The sequence below is a fragment of the Ranitomeya imitator genome, chromosome 1, assembly GCF_032444005.1.
Source record: "Ranitomeya imitator isolate aRanImi1 chromosome 1, aRanImi1.pri, whole genome shotgun sequence".
In the NCBI taxonomy this organism is placed as follows: Eukaryota; Metazoa; Chordata; class Amphibia; order Anura; family Dendrobatidae; genus Ranitomeya; species Ranitomeya imitator.
In genome coordinates, this window is record NC_091282.1 from 878,221,153 (window position 1) to 878,244,078 (window position 22,926).

The following is a 22,926-nucleotide window of genomic DNA, read 5'->3' on the forward strand; positions in this document are numbered from 1 at the left end:
GTGTAATGCTATTGTCAGTACCTGGACTTTGCTGACTATAATAGTCTCAGGATAGCAAGTGGAAGGAAAGTTAAGAGGGGCAAGCTATGTATAGCGATTTTATCCATCCTGAGACTGTATAGGAGTCTAAGACTAAGGCCATCGCAATATCGTGCTGACCTTACCAAGAACTTAGTTTTTCAAGTTCTTGTATACGTTTTGATATGTCATTGTAAGGGAGATCTGATATCAAAGTTATGTGCAATAAATCCTACATTTTTAGGTTTTGAGAGAAATTTCAACCTAACAGGAAAAATTGTGTTTTCCACACTGAAATAAATATTCATGTTCATGAGGAATGTTGTAATGATAGCTGTCAACCAGGTTGATATGGCCAGATTTGGTCCTGCCATGTATTGGTGCCACCTGGAGATGATTTTTAGATGCATAATCACTTAATTGGTCAGTTCTTCTATGGAGGTCTAGACCTACGGTGAAATGTGTAACCTTGTGAAACTTCCACGTGTCTGGCTCCTTCCATCTGTTTAGACCGTTCTTCACATGTCAGCATGGGCACTGTCACTAAGAGCATTGTATACAATGCATCATCCATATCTGTCCTCTTGACTAATCCGCTTTACTACATTATGACAGGAAAGGTGACCTTGTTACCAAAATCTGCTTACATCCCCCAAAGGAGATCATGCTTTCCTGTGTCATCCATCTTTTCATTTGTAATGAATGTTACATTTTATTCCTGAAAGACCGCATTATGGGATTCTTTGCTGCCGAAGACGACATTTCGTTAAAGGGGGTTTCCAGCTGCAATGGGTGACCACTGCCAAACTGCTTTCCTTTGTCTGTCCGCTCAGAGGCACAATATGTAAACCAGGCTTTTTAGGCTATGTGCACACGTAGGAAAAGAGGTGCAGAATTTTCTGCACAAAATCCGCATCTCCTGGCAGAATCCGCAGCCACGGATTTACCGCGGTTTTTGTGCGGATTTTCAGCGTTTTTTGCCTCTGCGGAATTTTAACATGGAGGGGTTCAGAAACGCTGCAGATCCGCACAAAAGAAGTGACATGCACTTCTTTGAAATCCACAGCAATTCCGCACTGATTTTTCCGCACCATCTGCACAGCTTTTTTTTTTTTTGCCATTAAATAACATTATACTGTACATCACAGTGCGGTTCTGCAGCGTTTCTGCGTGGAAAAATCCGCTGCGGATCCGCAGCAAATCCACATCGTGTGCACATAGCCTTACAGTCTCTTACTGTATTATTGTAATTATACATTTAATGTCTTACATGATACACCATTTGAGATGTCGGCAGACAATAATAAGGACTCCCACACGGGCTGTCCTCTATCAGTGTGTGTACAAAGGAGGTGGTGGTCACTGTGTGAAATTGGAGTAAGCAGGACTCTGTGTCTCTCTTAGGAGTCCTGTGAGGACTTGGTCAGCTATTCAACCCAATAACTATCAAGCGCTGTAAATTTACGGAGCTTGCTCCTGGGCTTTAAACCCCATATCATTGTAAATGTATAGCCCTGGGTTAAAATCTAGCAGCAGGAACAGGTTGAGTCTCTGGTAGCTCGGCACCTTGAGGAGAAGACAGTTGCGGATTATTACCACTTTCGTGTTCTATTTTGCCAGCTACATTGCGCTTTATGTAGAGCGTGCCAATGCCGGCATAGTAGAGCTGCTAGGTTCTAGCAGACTTAGACCAGCTCTGTCGGTGACAAATGGCACAGCAGGGGACAGTTTGAACCTGTAACTGGATCTCATATAGATGTCTTAGTTACAGTGGAAAAAATATCTAATAAATGAAAAAAATATGTTTCCAGGAGTTTTTTTTCCTCTCTTGGGGGATAAATTATGTAAATATATATATATATATATATATATATATATATATATATATATATGCATATATAAAACATCTGAGAAAAAGATAATTAAAAAAATATTCCCCACTACACTTCAACTGTGAGAGATAGAATCTTTAAAAAAATCTAGAAAGTCACATTGTATGATTTTTACATAATTTATTTGCATTCTATTGGATGAAATAAGTATTTGATACAATAGTAAAACAGAACTTTAATATTTTGGTACAGAAACCTTTGTTTAGAATTACATAGGTATGACGTTTCCTGTAGTTCTTGATCAAGTTGGCACAAACTGCAGCAGGGATTTTGTCTCAGTCCCAAAAATCGAATGATCTGCAGAAGATCTGTATAGAGGACTGTCACTGGGCAACATTGATCTTCAGCTCCCTCCAAAGATTTTCTATTGGGTTCAGGTCTGGAGACTGGCTAGGCCACTCCAAGACCATTATATGCTCACTAGATTTTGGCCCGATTCTAGCGCATCAGGTATTCTAGAATATGTATGTAGTTTATTAATGAAGATTTCAGAATAATGCAATGAATACACAGGATTCTGCCTGCTGGGCACTACCAATTAGCGAAGCGTGGTTCAAATCCCGCCCCAATACGCGGCCGGACTGCGTCTGTCGCTGATTGGTCGCGGCCGGCACGACCAATCAGTGAAGCCAGGGCCGTCTCCAGGTTTTTGAGGGCCCCAGGCGAAAGAGTCTCACAGCCCACATAGCATGTAACAGCCTACGTAGTATATAGCACAGCTATGTAGTATATAGCACAGTTATGTAGTATATAGCATAGCTGCGTAGTATATAGCACAGCCCACGTAGTATATTGCACAGCCACGTAGTATATAGCACACCCACGTAGTATAATGCACATGCACATAGTATATAACACAGCCCACGTAGTATATAGCACAGCCCACGTAGTATATAACACAGCGACGTAGTATATAACGCAGCCCACGCAGTATATAACGCAGCCCACGTAGTATATAACACAGCCCATGTAGTATATAGCAATGTGGGCACCATATCCCTGTAAAAAAAGAATTTAAATAAAAAATAGTTATATACTCACCTTCCGGCGGCCCCCGAATCCAGCCCAGGCGTTTAGCGATGGTCCTCGCAACACTCCGTTCCCCGTAATGCCTTGCGGCAATAACCCGTGATGATGTAGCGGTCTTGTGAGACCACTATGTCATCTGGGATCATTGCCGCAATGGATTCTTGGGACTGGAGCGTCGCAAGGAGCGGGAAAGACTGCCGCGGACACCGGAAGGTGAGAATAAAATGATTTTTTTTTTATTATTATTATTTTTAACATTATATGTTTTTACTATTGATGCTGCATAGGCAGCATCAATAGTAAAAAGTTGGTCACACTTACAGGGTTAATGGCAGCGTTAACGGACTGCGTTACATCGCATCATGCAGCGGTGTAACGCAGTCCGTTTAGTGGACTGCTAAAACGCTACGTGGGTGCTGACTGGAGGAGAGTATGGAGGGGGCACTGACTGGAGGGCAGTAGGGAGGGGCCAATTCACGGCCGGACTGTGCCTGTCGCTGATTGGCCGCGCCCAGCCGGCCGCGACCAATCAGCGACGCGGGATTTCCGTGACAGACAAACAGACAGACACAGGGAAGTGGACCTTAGACAATTATATATATAGATTACAGAGCCACTCCTTAGTTGCCTTGGCTGCTGTGTGTTTCAGGTCATTATTATGGTGGAAAACCCAGCCTCGACCCATCTTCAATGATCTTACTGAGGGAAGGAGATTTTTGGACAAAATCTTGCGGTACATGAGCCCATCCATCCTCCCTTCAATACGGTGCAGTCATCCTGTCAGTTTTGCAGAAAAGCTCCCCCAAATTAATATATTTCCCTCACCATGCTCCACGGTTGGTACAGTGTTCGTGGGGTTGTACGCATCCTTCTTCCTACAAACACAGTGAGTTTAATTGATGCCAAAAAGTTCTATTTTGGTCTCATCTGACCATATGACCTTCTTCGATGCCTCCTATGGATCATCTAGATGGTCACTGGCAAACTTCAAACAGGCCTGGACATGTGCTAGCATGAGTACAGGGACCTTGCAAACCCTGCAGGCTTTTAATCCATTAGTGTGTTACTAACGGTAATGTTTGGAACTGTGGTCCCAACTCTCTTCAGGTCATTGACCCGGTCCTCCCAACAGTCATGTTGTGTTTCTTCCATTTTCTAATAATTCTGCCAACAGTTGTTGCCATCTCACCAAGCTGCTTTCCTATTGTCCTGTAACCCATCCAAGCCTTGTGCAGGTCTACAATTTTGTCCCTGGTGTCCTTAAACAGCTCTTTGGTCTTGGCCATGATGAAGAGGTTGGAGTGTGATTGAGTGTGTGGACAGGTGTCTTTTATACAGGTAACGAGTTCAAACAGGTGCAATTAATACGGGTAATGAGTGCAGACTAGAAGGGCTTCTTAGGCTACTTTCACACTAGCGTCGTACGACGCACGTCACAATGCGACGTTGCGACGTACCGACACATACTGTGAAACCGCCACACAACGGGGGCAGCGGATGCGTTGAAAAACTGAGTTGCGGGAAGGAGGGGGCGGAGTTCTGGCCGCGCATGCGCAGTCGGAAATGGCGGACACGACGCACCAAAAAACGTTACATGCAACGTTTTTTGGTTTCGACGGTCCGACGCAACACGACGCAACCGTCACACGACGGTTGCGACATGTGGCAAAGCGTCGCAATGCGTCGCTAATGTTAGTCTATGGAGAAAAAACACATCCTGCAAGCAATTTTGCAGGATGCGTTTTTTCTCCAAAACGACGCATTGCGACGTGCGTCGTACGACGCTAGTGTGAAAGTAGCCTTAAAGAAAAACGAACAGGTCTGTGAGAGTCCGAATTCTTGCTTGTTGGTAGGTGATCAAATATTTATTTCATGCAATAAAATTCAATTTAATTGAGAGAGCTTGGCTGAGTAGATTACACAAGAAGGAAAGCACACAGCAAGTCAGCAGGATCTAGGAGCAACATGGCAGATGTGACAACCTACATGGTCAGCTGCAGCATGTGCTACATGTTCACAGATCGACCAGAAGAAGAATCCAATTTCACCTGTCAGAAGTGTAGACTAGTGGCCCTTTTAGAAGAAAAGGTGCGGAGTCTGGAAGAAAGAATAGCAACTTTGAAACTCATCAAAGAGAATGAAGACTTTCTAGACAGAACAGAAGCATCTCTACTGGTCACAGAAGGTGAAAAAAGTGTCAGAGAACCTCCAAAAGCAGATGAGTGGAAGCATGTGACCAAAAGAAGCAAGAAGACCATGGAGAAATCACCAACCACGCAACTGAAGAACCGATATCAAATCTTTGTAGAGGATGAAGATGGCACACCTAAGGATGAAGCAATACCAGCAAGCAAAAAAGAAAAGGGCACACAGCAACATGTGACAACAAAAAGTACAGCCAAGAAGCAACAAAGAGTGGTGGTGGTGGTGGGAGACTCACTACTGAGAGGCACAGAAGCAGCCATCTGCAGACCGGACATAACTGCAAGAGAAGTATGCTGCCTTCCAGGTGCGATGATCAAGGATGTGACCGATAGGATACCAAAGCTCTTCAGCTCCAAGGACGTCCACCCATTTCTTCTGATACATGTTGGCACCAATGACACGGCAAGGAAGGACCTACTGACAATCTGCAAGGACTTTGAAGAGTTGGGGAAGAAAGTAAAGGAACTGGATGCACAGGTAGTTTTTTCTTCTATCCTTCCAGTAGACGGGCATGGCACCAGGAGATGGAACAGGATCCTTGATGCAAACAACTGGCTAAGACGATGGTGCAGACAACAAGGATTCGGATTCCTGGACCACGGTGTGAATTACTTGTACGATGGACTCCTCGCCAGAGACGGACTACACCTCAACAAACCAGGGAAACACACATTCGCCAGAAGACTCGCTACACTCATCAGGAGGGCGTTAAACTAGAAGAAGAGGGGACGGGAAGAAAAACATTAGACTTGAACAAAGAAGACCCAGGAAAACATACTCAGAAGGGAGGTAAGAACATTTCTAAAACAATCCACAGCGAGGAGATTGGAAGAAAACAAAATCCTCTAAACTGCATGCTCGCAAACGCCAGAAGCCTGACAAACAAGATGGAAGAACTAGAAGCAGAAATATCTACAGGTAACTTTGACATAGTGGGAATAACCGAGACATGGTTAGATGAAAGCTATGACTGGGCAGTTAACTTACAGGGTTACAGTCTGTTTAGAAAGGATCGTAAAAATCGGAGAGGAGGAGGGGTTTGTCTCTATGTAAAGTCTTGTCTAAAGTCCACTTTAAGGGAGGATATTAGCGAAGGAAATGAGGATGTCGAGTCCATATGGGTCGAAATTCATGGAGGGAAAAATGGTAACAAAATTCTCATTGGGGTCTGTTACAAACCCCCAAATATAACAGAAACCATGGAAAGTCTACTTCTAAAGCAGATAGATGAAGCTGCAACCCATAATGAGGTCCTGGTTATGGGGGACTTTAACTACCCGGATATTAACTGGGAAACAGAAACCTGTGAAACCCATAAAGGCAACAGGTTTCTGCTAATAACCAAGAAAAATTATCTTTCACAATTGGTGCAGAATCCAACCAGAGGAGCAGCACTTTTAGACCTAATACTATCTAATGGACCTGACAGAATAACAAATCTGCAGGTGGTTGGGCATCTAGGAAATCGCGACCACAATATTGTACAGTTTCACCTGTCTTTCACTAGGGGGACTTGTCAGGGAGTCACAAAAACACTGAACTTTAGGAAGGCAAAGTTTGACCAGCTTAGAGATGCCCTTAATCTGGTAGACTGGGACAATATCCTCAGAAATAAGAATACAGATAATAAATGGGAAATGTTTAAGAACATCCTAAATAGGCAGTGTAAGCGGTTTATACCTTGTGGGAATAAAAGGACTAGAAATAGTAAGTAAGACAGGCAATTAACAGTAAAAAGAAAGCATTTGCACTACTAAAGCAGGATGGCACCATTGAAGCTCTAAAAAACTATAGGGAGAAAAATACTTTATCTAAAAAACTAATTAAAGCTGCCAAAAAGGAAACAGAGAAGCACATTGCTAAGGAGAGTAAAATTAATCCCAAACTGTTCTTCAACTATATCAATAGTAAAAGAATAAAAACTGAAAATGTAGGCCCCTTAAAAAATAGTGAGGAAGGAATGGTTGTAGATGACGAGGAAAAAGCTAACATATTAAACACCTTCTTCTCCACGGTATTCACGGTGGAAAATTAAATGCTAGGTGAAATCCCAAGAAACAATGAAAACCCTATATTAAGGGTCACCAATCTAACCCAAGAAGAGGTGCGAAACCGGCTAAATAAGATTAAAATAGATAAATCTCCGGGTCCGGATGGCATACACCCACGAGTACTAAGAGAACTAAGTAATGTAATAGATAAACCATTATTTCTTATTTTTAGGGACTCTATAGCGACAGGGTCTGTTCCGCAGGACTGGCGCATAGCAAATGTGGTGCCAATATTCAAAAAGGGCTCTAAAAGTGAACCTGGAAATTATAGGCCAGTAAGTCTAACCTCTATTGTTGGTAAAATATTTGAAGGGTTTCTGAGGGATGTTATTCTGGATTATCTCAATGAGAATAACTGTTTAACTCCATATCAGCATGGGTTTATGAGAAATCGCTCCTGTCAAACCAATCTAATCAGTTTTTATGAAGAGGTAAGCTATAGGCTGGACCACGGTGAGTCATTGGACGTGGTATATCTCGATTTTTCCAAAGCCTTTGATACCGTGCCGCACAAGAGGTTGGTACACAAAATGAGAATGCTTGGTCTGGGGGAAAATGTGTGTAAATGGGTTAGTAACTGGCTTAGTGATAGAAAACAAAGGGTGGTTATAAATGGTATAGTCTCTAACTGGGTTGCTGTGACCAGTGGGGTACCGCAGGGGTCAGTATTGGGACCTGTTCTCTGCAACATATTCATTAACCCCTTTACCCCCAAGGGTGGTTTGCACGTCAATGACCAGGCCAATTTTTACAATTCTGACCACTGTCCCTTTATGAGGTTATAACTCCGAAACGCTTCAACGGATCCTGGTGATTCTGACATTGTTTTCTCGTGACATATTGTACTTCATGATAGTGGTAAAATTTCTTTGATAGTACCTGCGTTTATTTGTGAAAAAAACGGAAATTTGGCGAAAATTTTGAAAATTTCGCAATTTTCAAACTTTGAATTTTTATGCAATTAAATCACAGAGATATGTCACACAAAATACTTAATAAGTAACATTTCCCACATGTCTCCTTTACATCAGCATAATTTTGGAACCAATTTTTTTTTTTGTTAGGGAGTTATAAGGGTTAAAAGTTGACCAGCAATTTCTCATTTTTACAACACCATTTTTTTTTAGGGACCACGTCTCATTTGAAGTCATTTTGAGGGGTCTATATGATAGAAAATGCCCAAGTGTGACACCATTCTAAAAACTGCACCCCTCAAGGTGCTCAAAACCACATTCAAGAAGTTTATTAACCCTTCAGGTGTTTAATAGGAATTTTTGGAATGTTTAAATAAAAATGAACATTTAACTTTTTTACACAAAAAATTTACTTCAGCTCCAATTTGTTTTATTTTACCAAGGGTAACAGGAGAAATTGGACCCAAAAAGTTGTTGTCCAATTTGTCCTGAGTACGCTGATACCCCATATGTGGCAGTAAACCACTGTTTGGGCGCATGGGAGAGCTCGGAAGGGAAGGAGCGCTATTTGACTTTTCAATGCAAAATTGACAGGAATTGAGATGGGACGCCATGTTGCGTTTGGAGAGCCACTGATGTGCCTAAACATTGAAACCCCCCACAAGTGACACCATTTTGGAAAGTAGACCCCCTAAGGAACTTATCTAGAGGTGTGGTGAGCACTTTGACCCACCAAGTGCTTCACAGAAGTTTATAATGCAGAACCGTAAAAATAAAAAATCATATTTTTTCACAAAAATTATATTTTTGCCCCCAATTTTTTATTTTTCCAAGGGTAAGAGAAGAAATTGGACCTCAAAAGTTGTTGTCCAATTTGTCCCGAGTACGCTGATACCCCATATGTGGCAGTAAACCACTGTTTGGGCGCATGGGAGAGCTCGGAAGGGAAGGAGCGCCGTTTGACTTTTCAATGCAAAATTGACAGGAATTGAGATGGGACGCCATGTTGCGTTTGGAGAGCCACTGATGTGCCTAAACATTGAAACCCCCCACAAGTGACACCATTTTGGAAAGTAGACCCCCTAAGGAACTTATCTGGATGTATGGTGAGCACTTTGACCCACCAAGGGCTTCACAGAAGTTTATAATGCAGAGCCATAAAAATAAAACAAAATTTTTTTCCCACAAAAATTATTTTTTAGCCCCCAGTTTTGTATTTTCCCTAGGGTAACAGGAGAAATTGGACCCCAAAAGTTGTTGTCCAATTTGTCCTGAGTACGCTGATACCCCATATGTGGGGGGGAACCACCGTTTGGGCGCATGGGAGGGCTCGGAAGGGAAGGAGCGCCATTTGGAATGCAGACTTAGATGGAATGGTCTGCAGGCGTCACATTGCGTTTGCAGAGCCCCTAATGTACCTAAACAGTAGAAACCCCCCACAAGTGACACCATTTTGGAAAGTAGACCCCCTAAGGAACTCATCTTGATGTGTTGTGAGAGCTTTGAACCCCCAAGTATTTCACTACAGTTTATAACGCAGAGCCATGCAAATAAAAAATATTTTTTTTTCCACAAAAATTATATTTTAGCCCCCAGTTTTGTATTTTTCCAAGGTTAGCAGGAGAAATTGGACCCTAAATGTTGTTGTCCAATTTGTCCTGAGTACGCTGATACCCGATATGTGGGGGGGAACCACCGTTTGGGCGCATGGGAGGGCTCGGAAGGGAAGGAGCATCATTTGGAATGCAGACTTGGGTGGATTGGTCTGCAGGCGTCACATTGCGTTTGCAGAACCCCTAATGTACCTAAACAGTAGAAACCCCCCACAAGTGACCCCATATTGGAAACTAGACCCCTCAATGAACTTATCTAGATGTGTTGTGAGAACTTTGAACCCCCAAGTGTTTCACTACAGTTTATAACGCAGAGCCGTGAAAATAAAAAATCTTTTTGTTTTCCCACAAAAATTATTTTTTAGCCCCCAGTTTTGTATTTTCCCAAGGGTAACAAAAGTTGTTGTCCAATTTGTCCTGAGTACGCTGATACCCCATATGTTGGGGTGAACCCCTGTTTGGGCACACAGGAGAGCTCGGAAGGGAAGGAGCACTGTTTTACTTTTTCAACGCAGAATTGGCTGGAATTGAGATCGGACGCCATGTCGTGTTTGGAGAGCCCCTGATGTGCCGAAACAGTGGAAACCCCCCAATTATAACTGAAACCCTAATCTAAACACACCCCTAACCCTAATTCCAACGGTAACCCTAACCACACCTCTAACCCTGACACACCCCTAACCCTAATCCCAACCCTATTCCCAACTGTAAATGTAATCTAAACCCTAACCCTAACTTTAGCCCCAACCCTAACCGTAGCCCCAACCCTAACCCTAGCCCTAACCCTAACCCTAGCCCTAACCCTAGCCCTAACCCTAGCCCTAACCCTAACCCTAGCCCTAACCCTAGCCCTAACCCTAACCCTAGCCCTAACCCTAGCCCTAACCCTAGCCCTAACCCTAGCCCTAACCCTAGCCCTAACCCTAGCCCTAACCCTAGCCCTAACCCTAGCCCTAACCCTAGCCCTAATGGGAAAATGGAAATAAATACATTTTTTTTTATTTTTCCCTAACTAAGGGGGTGATGAAGGGGGGTTTGATTTACTTTCATAGCGAGTTTTTTAGCGGATTTTTATGATTGGCAGCCGTCACACACTGAAAAACCCTTTTTATTGCAAAAAATATTTTTTGCAATACCACATTTTGAGAGCTATAATTTTTCCATATTTTGGTCCACAGAGTCATGTGAGGTCTTGTTTTTTGCGGGACGAGTTGACGTTTTTATTGAAAACATTTTTGGGCACGTGACATTTTTTGATCGCTTTTTATTCCGATTTTTGTGAGGAAGAATGACCAAAAGCCAGCTATTCATGAATTTCTATTGGGGGAGGCGTTTATACCGTTCCGCATTTGGTAAAATTGATAAATCAGTTTTATTCTTCGGGTCAGTACGATTACAGCGATACCTCATTTATATCATTTTTTTTATGGTTTGGCGCTTTTATACGATAAAAACTATTTTACAGAAAAAATAATTATTTTTGCATCGCTTTATTCTCAGGACTATAACTTTTTTATTTTTTTGCTGATGATGCTGTATGGCGGCTCTTTTTTTGCGGGACAATATGACGCTTTCAGCGGTACCATGGTTATTTATATCTGTCCTTTTGATCGCGTGTTATTCCACTTTTTGTTCGGCGGTATGATAATAAAGCGTTGTTTTTTGCCTCGTTTTTTTTTTTTTTTTTCTTACGGTGTTTACTGAAGGGGTTAACTAGTGGGACAGTTTTATAGGTCGGGTCGTTACGGACGCGGCGATACTAAATATGTGTACTTTTATTGGTTTTTTTTTTTATTTAGATGAAGAAATGTATTTATGGGAATAATATTTATTTTTTTTTTTCATTATTTTGGAATATTTTTTTTAATTTTTTTTACACATTTGGAAAATTTTTTTTTTACTTTTTTACTTTGTCCCAGGGGGGACATCACAGATCAGTGATCTGACAGTTTGCACAGCACTCTGTCAGATCACTGATCTGACATGCAGCGCTGCAGGCTTCACAGTGCCTGCTCTAAGCAGGCTCTGTGAAGCCACCTCCCTCCCTGCAGGACCCGGATCCGCGGCCATCTTGGATCCGGGGCTGGAGGGAGCAGGGAGGGAGGTGAGACCCTCGCAGCAACGCGATCACATCGCGTTGCTCCGGGGGTCTCAGGGAAGCCCGCAGGGAGCCCCCTCCCTGTGCGGTGCTTCCCTGCACCGCCGGCACATCGCGATCATCTTTGATCGCGGTGTGCCAGGGGTTAATGTGCCGGGGGCGGTCCGTGACCGCTCCTGGCACATAGTGCCGGATGTCAGCTGCGATAAGCAGCTGACACCCGGCCGCGATCGGCCGCGCTCCCCCCGGGAGCGCGGCCGATCGGCTATGACGTACTATCCCGTCCAGGGTCAGATAAGCCCATGGCACCTCAACGGGATAGTACATCTAAGGTCACAGAGGGGTTAATGATCTGGTAGAAGGTTTACACAGTAAAATATCGATATTTGCAGATGATACAAAACTATGTAAAGCAGTTAATACAAGAGAAGATAGTATTCTGCTACAGATGGATCTGGATAAGTTGGAAACTTGGGCTGAAAGGTGGCAGATGAGGTTTAACAATGATAAATGTAAGGTTATACACATGGGAAGAAGGAATCAATATCACCATTACACACTGAATGGGAAACCACTGGGTAAATCTGACAGGGAGAAGGACTTGGGGATCCTAGTTAATGATAAACTTACCTGGAGCAGCCAGTGCCAGGCAGCAGCTGCCAAGGCAAACAGGATCATGGGGTGCATTAAAAGAGGTCTGGATACACATGATGAGAGCATTATACTGCCTCTGTACAAATCCCTAGTTAGACCGCACATGGAGTACTGTGTCCAGTTTTGGGCACCGGTGCTCAGGAAGGATATAATGGAACTAGAGAGAGTACAAAGGAGGTCAACAAAATTAATAAAGGGGATGGGAGAACTACAATACCCAGATAGATTAGCGAAATTAGGATTATTTAGTCTAGAAAAAAGACGACTGAGGGGCGATCTAATAACCATGTATAAGTATATAAGGGGACAATACAAATATCTCGGTGAGGATCTGTTTATACCAAGGAAGGTGACGGGCACAAGGGGGCATTCTTTGCGTCTGGAGGAGAGAAGGTTTTTCCACCAACATAGAAGAGGATTCTTTACTGTTAGGGCAGTGAGAATCTGGAATTGCTTGCCTGAGGAGGTGGTGATGGCGAACTCAGTCGAGGGGTTCAAGAGAGGCCTGGATGTCTTCCTGGAGCAGAACAATATTGTATCATACAATTATTAGGTTCTGTAGAAGGACGTAGATCTGGGGATTTATTATGATGGAATATAGGCTGAACTGGATGGACAAATGTCTTTTTTCGGCCTTACTAACTATGTTACTATGTTATTTAAAAATCATACAATGTGATTTTCTGTTTTTTATGTTTAGATTCTGTCTTTCACAGTTGAAGTGTAACTACGATAAAAATTACAGACCTCTCCATTTTTTTTAGGTGGGAAAACTTGCAAAATTGGCAGTGTATCCAATACTTATTTTCCCCGTTGTTTGAGTATGTATACATATGTGGATATAGAGAGAGAGCGAGTTATCTATATATTGTGAGGGATTGGCTCTGTGGTAGACACTGGTACACACATGGGATTTAGTTCATTGTTTCAAAACAAACAGGCGGTTTATTAAAAGTTCATAAATCGTCAGGGTTAACAAAAATAAAGCAGCCTCTTACAGGTAATCAAAAGGTATAACAGAACAAAACAGGAAAATAGCCAGTCCATTTAACACATGGGCTCAGCTGTTTAAGCATGAGTCTTTACCTCTCAGACTCCAGCCAGGTCTGAGCAGCATATGCAAGGCCTCCTCACTTTGGAAAACACACAGACAACGTGAGACAGCCCCAGCTGCCTTAAATTAGACAATCCAAGACCTGGACTGGAGGTAAGTGAGCAGCCGATCCTACCCGGCTTTCAGCTGCTTGTAAAACCCGGACCCATAATCTGTGTCCATTAAAACACCTCTTAGCACCAAGTGCGCTGGAGCCTGCTTCTCCAGGTCCTACTTCCCTGAGCCTTGGCACCTCAGGGACGCATATCTCCCATCAACGACCTGTCCAGCTTCCACCTTACACACTCCCCTCTGCCCAATGCCGGGGGGGCTCGGCACCTCCTGCCAACATACAATTGACCCTTGATAGGTCATCTGCATTCCAATGTTGTTTCCCAGGCCTTTGCTTTACCTGAAAACTTAAATCCTGTAGTGCTTGGAACCACCTAGTTGCTCGGGCATTGTTTCCCTTCTCTCGCATCCACCTTCAGTGGTGCATGGTGCGACACTAACCTGAACCTTCTACCTAACAACAGGTAATATCTGTGTCCAACTCCTGCTTGATGGCCAAACATTCTTTTTTCACTATGGAGTAGTTCTGCTCACATGTAGACAGCTTCCGACAGAGGTGCATTACAGGGTGTTCCTCTCTGTTAATTTCCTGGGACAAAACTGCTTCCAGCCAGACATCTGATGCGTCTGTCTGAACCACATACTATTTGGGGAAGTTGGGTGCCACCAAAACTGGCTGTTTACAGAGAACCAGTTTCCATTCCTAGAAGGCCGCCTCATCTTCTGGTGACCACTTGGCCATAGCCGACTTTTTCAGAAGATCTGTCAGCGAGGCTGCTATCAGGGAAAAGTTAAGGACAAATCTTTGATAGTGGCCCACGATACCTAGAAATGTCCTGACCTGCTATTTCGAGAGGGACTGTGGGCAGTTTTGTATTGCTTATTTGAGGTTTTATTTCACCTCTACCTACCACGTAGCCCAGATACTTGGCTTCCTCCATCCTCATAGCACATTTTTTTGTGTTGATGGTTAAGCCTGCCATCCTTAAAGTGTCAAGTATGGCCTGAACTTTTCCAAGATTACTTCCTTAGTCCTGGCTGAATATGACGGTCATCTAAGTAGGCCGCTGCATACTTTTTTGTGGGGTGTTAAGATCCAGGCCATGGCTCTCTGAAAAGCTGCCGGAACTCCATGCAAACCAAATTTCATCCTAACGTACTGATCACATTCATCTAACGTCGAGAAGGCCATCTTCTACTTGGCCTCTGAGGACAGGGAAATTTGCCAGTATTCTTTAGTGAGGTCCAGGGTGATAATGTACCGAGCTGGTCCTAGCCTCTCAATAAGCTCATCTACGCTCAGCATTGTGTAGGTGTCAAATTTCAAGACCTCATTGAGCTTCCTATAGTCATTACAGAACTGCCACTCCCCATCTGGTTTTGGCACCAACACTATGGGACTGTATCATCCACTCTTAGATTCTTCAATGACCCCTATATTCAGCATCCACTTCACCGCTTTCAAGATCACCTCTCTGCAGCCTCTGGAATCCAATATGGCTTTAGATTGACGCAAACATGAGGCTTTATGAGTACCTTATGCTCTAGTGAGGCATGGCAACTCAGAAAACAGGTATTTATTCCGCTGCAACAGCTCCTGACATTGCTGTTTCTGTGAGCGGGACAAGGTGTCCAATACCTTAACATCTTCCATGCTGACAGTGGACTTTGCCACCAGGCAAGGAGCTTCCATGGGTTCTCTGTCCTGCCATGGTTTAAATCAATTTAATTTAACATGATAAACCTGATAGGGCTTACTCTTCCCTGGTTGGTGGATTTTATAGTTAACTTCACCAACTTTCTCTACCACCTCATAGGGGCCCTGCCACTTGGCCAGGAACTTGCTCTCTACCATGGGTTCCAACACAAGTGCTTGATCCCCTGGGTTGAACCATCTCACCCTGGCTGACCTATTATATACTTTGGACTGTTTCCTGTGCCTTGAGGGGGTGTTCCTTCACAATGGGCATCATGTTGGCAATCCTCTCTTGCATCTGGGCAACATGCTCCACCACGCTTCTAAAGGGTGAGGTCTCCGCTTCCCAGGATTCTTTTGCCACATCCAGGAGTCCTCTAGAGTGTCGGCCATAGAGTAGTTCAAATGGAGAAAAACCTGTGGAAGCTTGGGGAACTTCCCTGATGGAGAATTAACAGGTAGGGGAACAGACAGTCCCAGTCTCGGCTGTCCTTCACTGCTTTCCTCAACATAGCCTTAAAGGTTTTGTTAAACCTCTCAGTGCAGAGTCTTGCACAATTTCCTCATGAACTTCAACGTGAAGGTGGTCCCTTGAGTCATCATTGTCTCCTTCAGCAGACTGGTTTGAGAGAAGATATCGAGCAACTCTCGTGAGATGCACTTTGCAGTGGAATTTCTTAGGGGTATCGCCTCTGGGTACCGGGTAGCATAATCCAAGACCACTAATATATATTGATGTCCTCTTGCTCACTTCAGCAGGGGCCCCACTAAGTCGATTACTATGCGTTTGAATGGAACCTCGATGATGGGCAACGGTACCAGGAGACTGTGTAAGTGGGCCACAGGGGAAGTTAACTGGCAGGTAGGACAGTAGCTCATTTCTTTGTAGCACCTAGGCCAGTAGAATCTCTGGAAAATTCGTTCCTGAGTCTTATCTGTCCCCAAGTGACCACCCAACACGTGGAATGAGCCATGTCGAACACCCTGCTTCTATAGGGCCCTGGCACTAGTAACTACTCTATCACCTCATCTCTTGGCTTAGTTAGTCTATAAAGAAAATCCCCATTCATGGCAAAATGCAGGAACCAACTGTCCTGAGGCACTCCATTTAACACTATCACATTTTCAAATGCCCCTTTTAAGAGTTGAGTCCCTGAGTTGTGCAGTTCCAAAGTTTCCCTCGGACACCTCCAGCTCAGGAATATTGTCCTCAGGGGATGCTACCTTATCCTTGTCACCGAAAAGCACACACAAGGGAAACTCGTCTTCTATGGCCTGTGGCAAGGTTTCTTTAGGAGTGATCTGGCTGTCGTCCAAGCAACCAGGCGTCCCTGCTTTCCCCACATGTCCCAGAACAATGCAAAGCGGAGTGGGCTGCTTTCTCAAGGAATCCCTGACCACCCTCCCCCCCCCCCCCCCCCCCCCGATACCTCTCAACCAGTCGCACCAGTTCATCAGCGTCTCTGGGATCTCCCTGGGCGACCCAAATCTGTATTGGCCTATTAAGGGAATGCACAAACTGGTCCTTCACCACTCGCTCTACCATCTGTGCAGGGCTAGAGGATTCTGTCTGCAACAATTTTTATACCAGATGCAGTAGGTCAAACATTTGGGAGTGGGGCATTTGTACCCGTGATAGGCCCCGATGTGCCCTGACAGTCCCCACAAATGTGTCCAAATTAGTTTTTAGCTTGTGATATTCCTTTGGCGTCTTGCAGCGCCAAGTTATAGTAGGCTTTCTGGGGCTCCCTCGTCAAGTATGGTGTCGGGACCTCAGCCCATTGCTTTGGCAGAAGGTTCTCTCTCTCTCTCTATGACCCATTCAAAGATGGTCAAAAAGGCCTCCATGTCATCACCTGGTGTCATTTTCTGCAGGGCTCTCCTTACCGCCTTGTGGATGGAAAGATCATCCAGTGACCTTGGAGTTGGAGCTGTTGCCATGCCACAAACCGCCTCTGTGAGCACATCAATCAATCTGCTGCTGCTGCTTTTATCATTGCTGGTCCAGTTGCTGCTGGATCACCCACCAGGCGGACGTGCTTCCACACAACTCCACCAGAGCTGCCCTATGGGAACTCTGCGCTTTCTCCTCTCTTCTACCTCTTTGGCATAAGTGAGGTTTTGATAAAGACCCGCTGGGGTCGAAACGTTACCCGAATTGAATAGTCCGCCACCCATTTACCTCCTAAAAAAGCACTTGGTGATGTTTATTGTTTGTGTTAATAAAGAAACTACACAGTTTGCTGAACTTTCAACCATTTGAGTGCGGCTGATTTTTCTTATACTTGGAGCTGGATCTGCTGCATAAGTAGCTTTCCTGTCTCCTGTTGCTGCTGTAGCTTATGCTGTTGGTGCTGCTGCTCATGGGCTTGCACTAGTTGTTTCCAAAGGTCCTCCATACTGTCTGACGTCACTTGCTGACTTTTGGCCGCCTTCACCCAGGACATGCGATGCCTCTGTAGGAGTCACACGTTTTTGCTGGGATGTGAAATCGGAATAAACCTTTTCTGCTTTAGGTCAATTAGGATTACCATAATTATTATTTGCTAAATGCTAGAATAATAAGAGAAAGAGATTGTTTTAAGGCATTTTTATTACTTATTGCAAAGTCAAAAGTTTACATAAATTAAGATTACTATGCCTTTAAACAATTCTGGACTGCCCATATGATGATGTCATGTGTTTGGAAGCTTCTGATGGTTTTTTTGGCAACATCTGAGTTAGAGACACACAGATTCTAATGTGTATGGGGCGCTGACAAATTGGTGATCACTTTGTTCTCCTGAAGCGAAACTTCTGCCAGAATTGTCTGTTGGCATCTTTCTCACACCGAACAAAGGAGTGCTTGGCCGAACCCTGGGAGAGACATCCATCTAATGAGTATGGCAATCTTTACTTGACTGCTTGTAGTTTTGATAATCGACTGCTGATAAAACAGTGATTTTATCACTAATGTACTAGTAAACCTGCTGCCATATAGTCATGTATATTGACGAGTTCTGAATAATTATGCCCCTACCACTGATTGGCAGTTTTCTGCCTACACACAGTGTATAAAAAAATCTGCCAATGAGTGGTGTGGGTGGGGACCTAGAGTTACAGCATTCAGCGAACTACTAGATCTGCTGCAGATAAAACAGAAATTTTATCCAAAGTGCAGCAAGCAGCCCAATGAGTGATACTTCATGGTTTCTGCCAGTACAACGTGCTGCTCTCATATGAGGTAGCAAAAACCTGGTCACAAATTCCCCTTAAAAATCATTGTACCCAATGAAAATGCATGTTGTTTGTTCGTCAGATGACAGCCAACATCTGTAGATTAGCACTCCTCCTCTAAATGGATCTTAATTCTGATACCTTCATAGCTTAAAACCTTTCAGAATACCATGAAATCTTTTTTTTTTTTTACTGACTCTATGTACAACTGCCATCAGTTAGTAACATATGTATTCAATTTTTTTCAGTTAATTAATGGACATTTTGATACTACAGTCGGATCCAAAGTGGAAAGTGAGAGCTATAGAAGAATTGCTGATAAAATTGGGTGTTCCACTGAGAATATTCTTTTCCTCACTGACATTACTATGGGTAGGTAAAATGGCTCCCTGCTTACTTACTAATATAATGAAGCAAATAGTTCTTAAGCTAATTTTCTATATAATGGTATCTCACTATTCTGTATATTGAATGCCTGGTTATACTTCTGCATAAATAAAAGTATATGTCCTACCTTAGACAACTGGTAAAATTCAGTGCTTGACCTGGTGAGATTGAATAAAGCACAGTGTGTTTTTACAGCACACTGCAGCCAGGGATTAGGGCTCTTCTGGAACCAGAAAACCACTTTAATTGGATGCAGCGACTTAATGAAGGCCTTCCTGTCTGTCTTCATTATATGTCTATTAAACTCTGTTAGATCTTGTCCTCTACAAATCTAGTGCTGTAATTGTGCACCAAGGAGTTGGTCAACTGCAGTGACACTGAAAAGAGATTGTATTACCCTAATATTGGGCTTTCACAATTTGGCTAAGTCATCCTTTTGTCAACTGAGAGCATCTAGGCATTGGGATGTCCATAATCAAAAAAGTAATGGTCTGCGTGGACTAGCCGACCTCAACAATGACCAACGAACAGCACTTAACAATGACCAAGGAGTTACTTGTTCGTTGATTGGCAGACATTTAATAGCCTGTTTAAACAGGCAGACGATGCTTCAATAGATCACTCTGCGCTGCCAAGAATGTTTTTCTGAGCAAAGCAACAAATCATTTCATCCAACGTACAAGATTTTCCTCATTCATAGGGTGTTCGACTGCCTGTTTATACTACACAGTTTTTTTTTAAACTAGTGTTCTTAGAAATGCTCGAACATGATTAATCGAGCCGTGTAATTGTACCTTGGAGGGCCAGACTTTTCTGTTTGGTTCTCCTACCAGCTTCATGACAGCCACTGACATCACATAGATGACATACGCTAACATAAGCTCTGCTTATGTCTATGATCTGTGTCTGGTTTTGAACCCAGTCCTGCAGCTGATCCATTCTGTTGGATAGTCAAAATGCCAGTAGTCAGACCTCCTCCACTCATCACCCACTCAATGACCTATGTATGGAAATTCCATGAATGTTTTGAACAGTGATAACCAACCTTTCTGAACATGAGAGCTACAGTAATCTCTGGGAGATGGCCGTGAGCCCCATTCAGTGCTCTCACACCCCACAGTATTGATACTGAGAACCTGGTATAAAGACAGCCAAAGTTCACCACCTGGAAAAGAGACCTCATGTTTCTGCATAGAGCTTAGAAGGATTCAGCTAGTCCGTTTTTAATCAATAGATGTCATAGACCCAGTGGAAAAGAGAAGAATTAGGTGGGTAAAAGGGCAAAATGAGCAATTGTAAGTACATTGTGCTACATCATATGATGGCTACAATATATTTTGATGGCAGTGCTTTTTAATGTCTCTTATTGGCCGTAATATTGGGAACAGATGTATACCATCCTTGCTTGCATTATATTATTCTAGTGTTGATGTTAATTAAGTTTATTATCCGGTGTGCCGAGACTTGCAAGTGGAAAAACAGTAGTGAGTTCGTCTAGAGTACGTATAACAAGACTGAAATAGCCGATGTGCAGGGACTAGAGTGGGGGAACAATAACAATGTCACAATAAATATGTAGATAAAATCACACGTAAAATTACTAACACCCCGGACAGTGCACAACCTAACATAAATAATGCGTGTATATATGGACTTTCAAGCGGTGCCTCAGATATATAGTGGAGATCGAGTACCTGTCATATGGTAAGCCACGGGGAGGAAGTTAGGTAAAATGGCACTAAAAGAAGTCCGCAACTTGTTGGTAGTATTGGTAGTAGTAGCAAATGAAAGCGTTGCACTTGGCTCAATTGAGCGTTATAGCGTTATAGTTAGAAGCGTTGTACTTAGCTCAATTGAGCGTTGTAGTTGTCAACAGGACTGGCGTAATGGGGACTATATCAAACAAATGTCCCGGGAGGAGACCAGATATATATTTGAACTTGATACATTAAAACCAAGGGGCCTGAATAATCCCCGTGGCTTACCATATGACAGGTACTCGATCTCCACTATATATCTGAGGCACCGCTTGAAAGTCCATATATACACGCATTATTTATGTTAGGTTGTGCACTGTCCGGGGTGTTAGTAATTTTACGTGTGATTTTATCTACATATTTATTGTGACATTGTTATTGTTCCCCCACTCTAGTCCCTGCACATCGGCTATTTCAGTCTTGTTATACGTACTCTAGACGAACTCACTACTGTTTTTCCACCTGCAAGTCCCTGCACACCGGCTACTTCAGTCCTGGTATATGTGCCCTAGACGGACTCACTACTGTTTTCCCACCCAAAAGGTAATTACCTATCGTGTTTGTGTACTATAGTTTCCTATTAGGCCAAGCGCAGGTACATATACTGTTATATACAGTTTTGTGTTTCATAGCTTCCCCCCTTCTCCTCGGTGTGGTGAGGAGCAGTACCCGCAGCTACCTCCATCCATCTCACAAGCGCCGCTAGTGCATACACTATTGTATTTATAGCTTTAAGTTTATTATCCTTTTTTTCATTTATACAGAGGCAGAGGCTGCAAGGGAAGCAGGTGTCCATGTGGCCATAGCTGTAAGGCCCGGCAATGCTGCACTGACAGATGAAGAGAAGTCTCAATTCCATCTTATATCCTCATTTCATCAGCTTAATCTTCCTTCCCCACAATGACCTCACACATCACATGTTATAATAGTACTAAACTAGTGGGTTGCCTCATTTCCATTCATTCACAGTATTTATTACAATCAAAAGTCCTACTTACGTGCATGTATGTAGACAGAAAGGTTGGATGATTACATCAGGATCACGTCTGTACTTTATCTGTTCATTAAAAGGATTATCCATCTTATTAAAAGAACCTGAAATGGTATTTAATTTTCTTTTTACTTCCGAATGCCGGCTATGCTGTAATTTCTTTGTTTTTGTCCTGTGTTCCTAGAGTTGCTAGCCGCACCCTTACTTCATGCACTGCTGCTGATAACTGTGTAGCCACACTCTACTTGAATGGAAGCAGAAACTATTGCACATGGTAACACAAAACCCATTCTTAATTAAAATAAAGACACAACCTCAAGTTGGAAATCAATGGCCGTGGTGTTTATTTAGGTTGACATGAAATAAATTAATTGAATATTACCAATAAATATCTTAATAAATAAATACCAAGAATTTCATAAATTAATTAAATAACACCAATAAATAACTGAAACAATCCACCCGATAGTTGGGCGATTTTACCCTCAAATAAACAACCACGACAAGGAAAGGAACACAACAAAATAGGGAGGGCGGGCGGGCGGGATCTTCTCTCTTCATAAACGATATGAGGAAAACTGAGGTAAACCTGCCTATTTATAGACAAGATTTTTCCCGGTCTTTTACAGCTGACCAATGAGAAGGCATAAAAAGAGCGCCAACAAAAAAACCAGAAATAACCAGCTCGTGTTACCACAGCTTTACTAATTACTCATTTAACCCTAAAAATTCATAACAGAAACCAACCAATATAACCGCAAAGTGATAATTAAACTAATAAATGAAAAATAAACTGTAGGGTCTGTGTTCCCATGAGACCTCCCCGCATACTTGGCTTCAGGGGAGGGCTTCCATTAATTCCCACTTCCAAGCTCCCCCTTTGATGGTCAGTCATTATTTCACAGTCAGTGGCCCTCAAATGCCCACTTTCTTCTCTATGTAATTGACATTAAAGCAGCTAGCAGTTTTGTGTTGAAGAAATAGATGAAAGCTTGGGAGACAGCAGATGCATGAGACAGACTAGGCAACAGTGCACACTATGCAGTCCTCAAGAAAAACACTTGTAATGATGGCAGCAGCAAGACTCTAAGGGAATCTGTCAGCAGGAGTATGCACAGTAACCTACAGAAAGTGTCAGGTCGGTGCCGTTATACTGATTATAATGATGCCTTGGTTGGTGAAATCCATCTTGTGGTTGTTGTGTAATCTTTATTTTCAGTTTTGAGTTAATTATATGCTC

At 43.1% G+C, this 22,926-nt stretch overlaps 1 protein-coding gene across 2 annotated transcripts in view; it reads left to right on the top strand.

The window, feature by feature from the left end:
- ENOPH1 (enolase-phosphatase 1) overlaps positions 1 to 21,801 on the top strand; it is a 79,087-nt gene extending 57,286 nt beyond the window's left edge. For both annotated transcript variants that reach the window (XM_069742925.1, XM_069742919.1), the window contains exons 5-6: positions 18,800 to 18,923; positions 21,460 to 21,801. In XM_069742925.1, the coding sequence (XP_069599026.1) occupies positions 18,800 to 18,923; positions 21,460 to 21,599 (264 nt within the window). In that variant the 3' untranslated portion in view covers positions 21,600 to 21,801. The remainder of the gene's footprint in view (positions 1 to 18,799; positions 18,924 to 21,459) is intronic.
- The last annotated feature ends 1,125 nt before the right edge of the window (positions 21,802 to 22,926 follow it).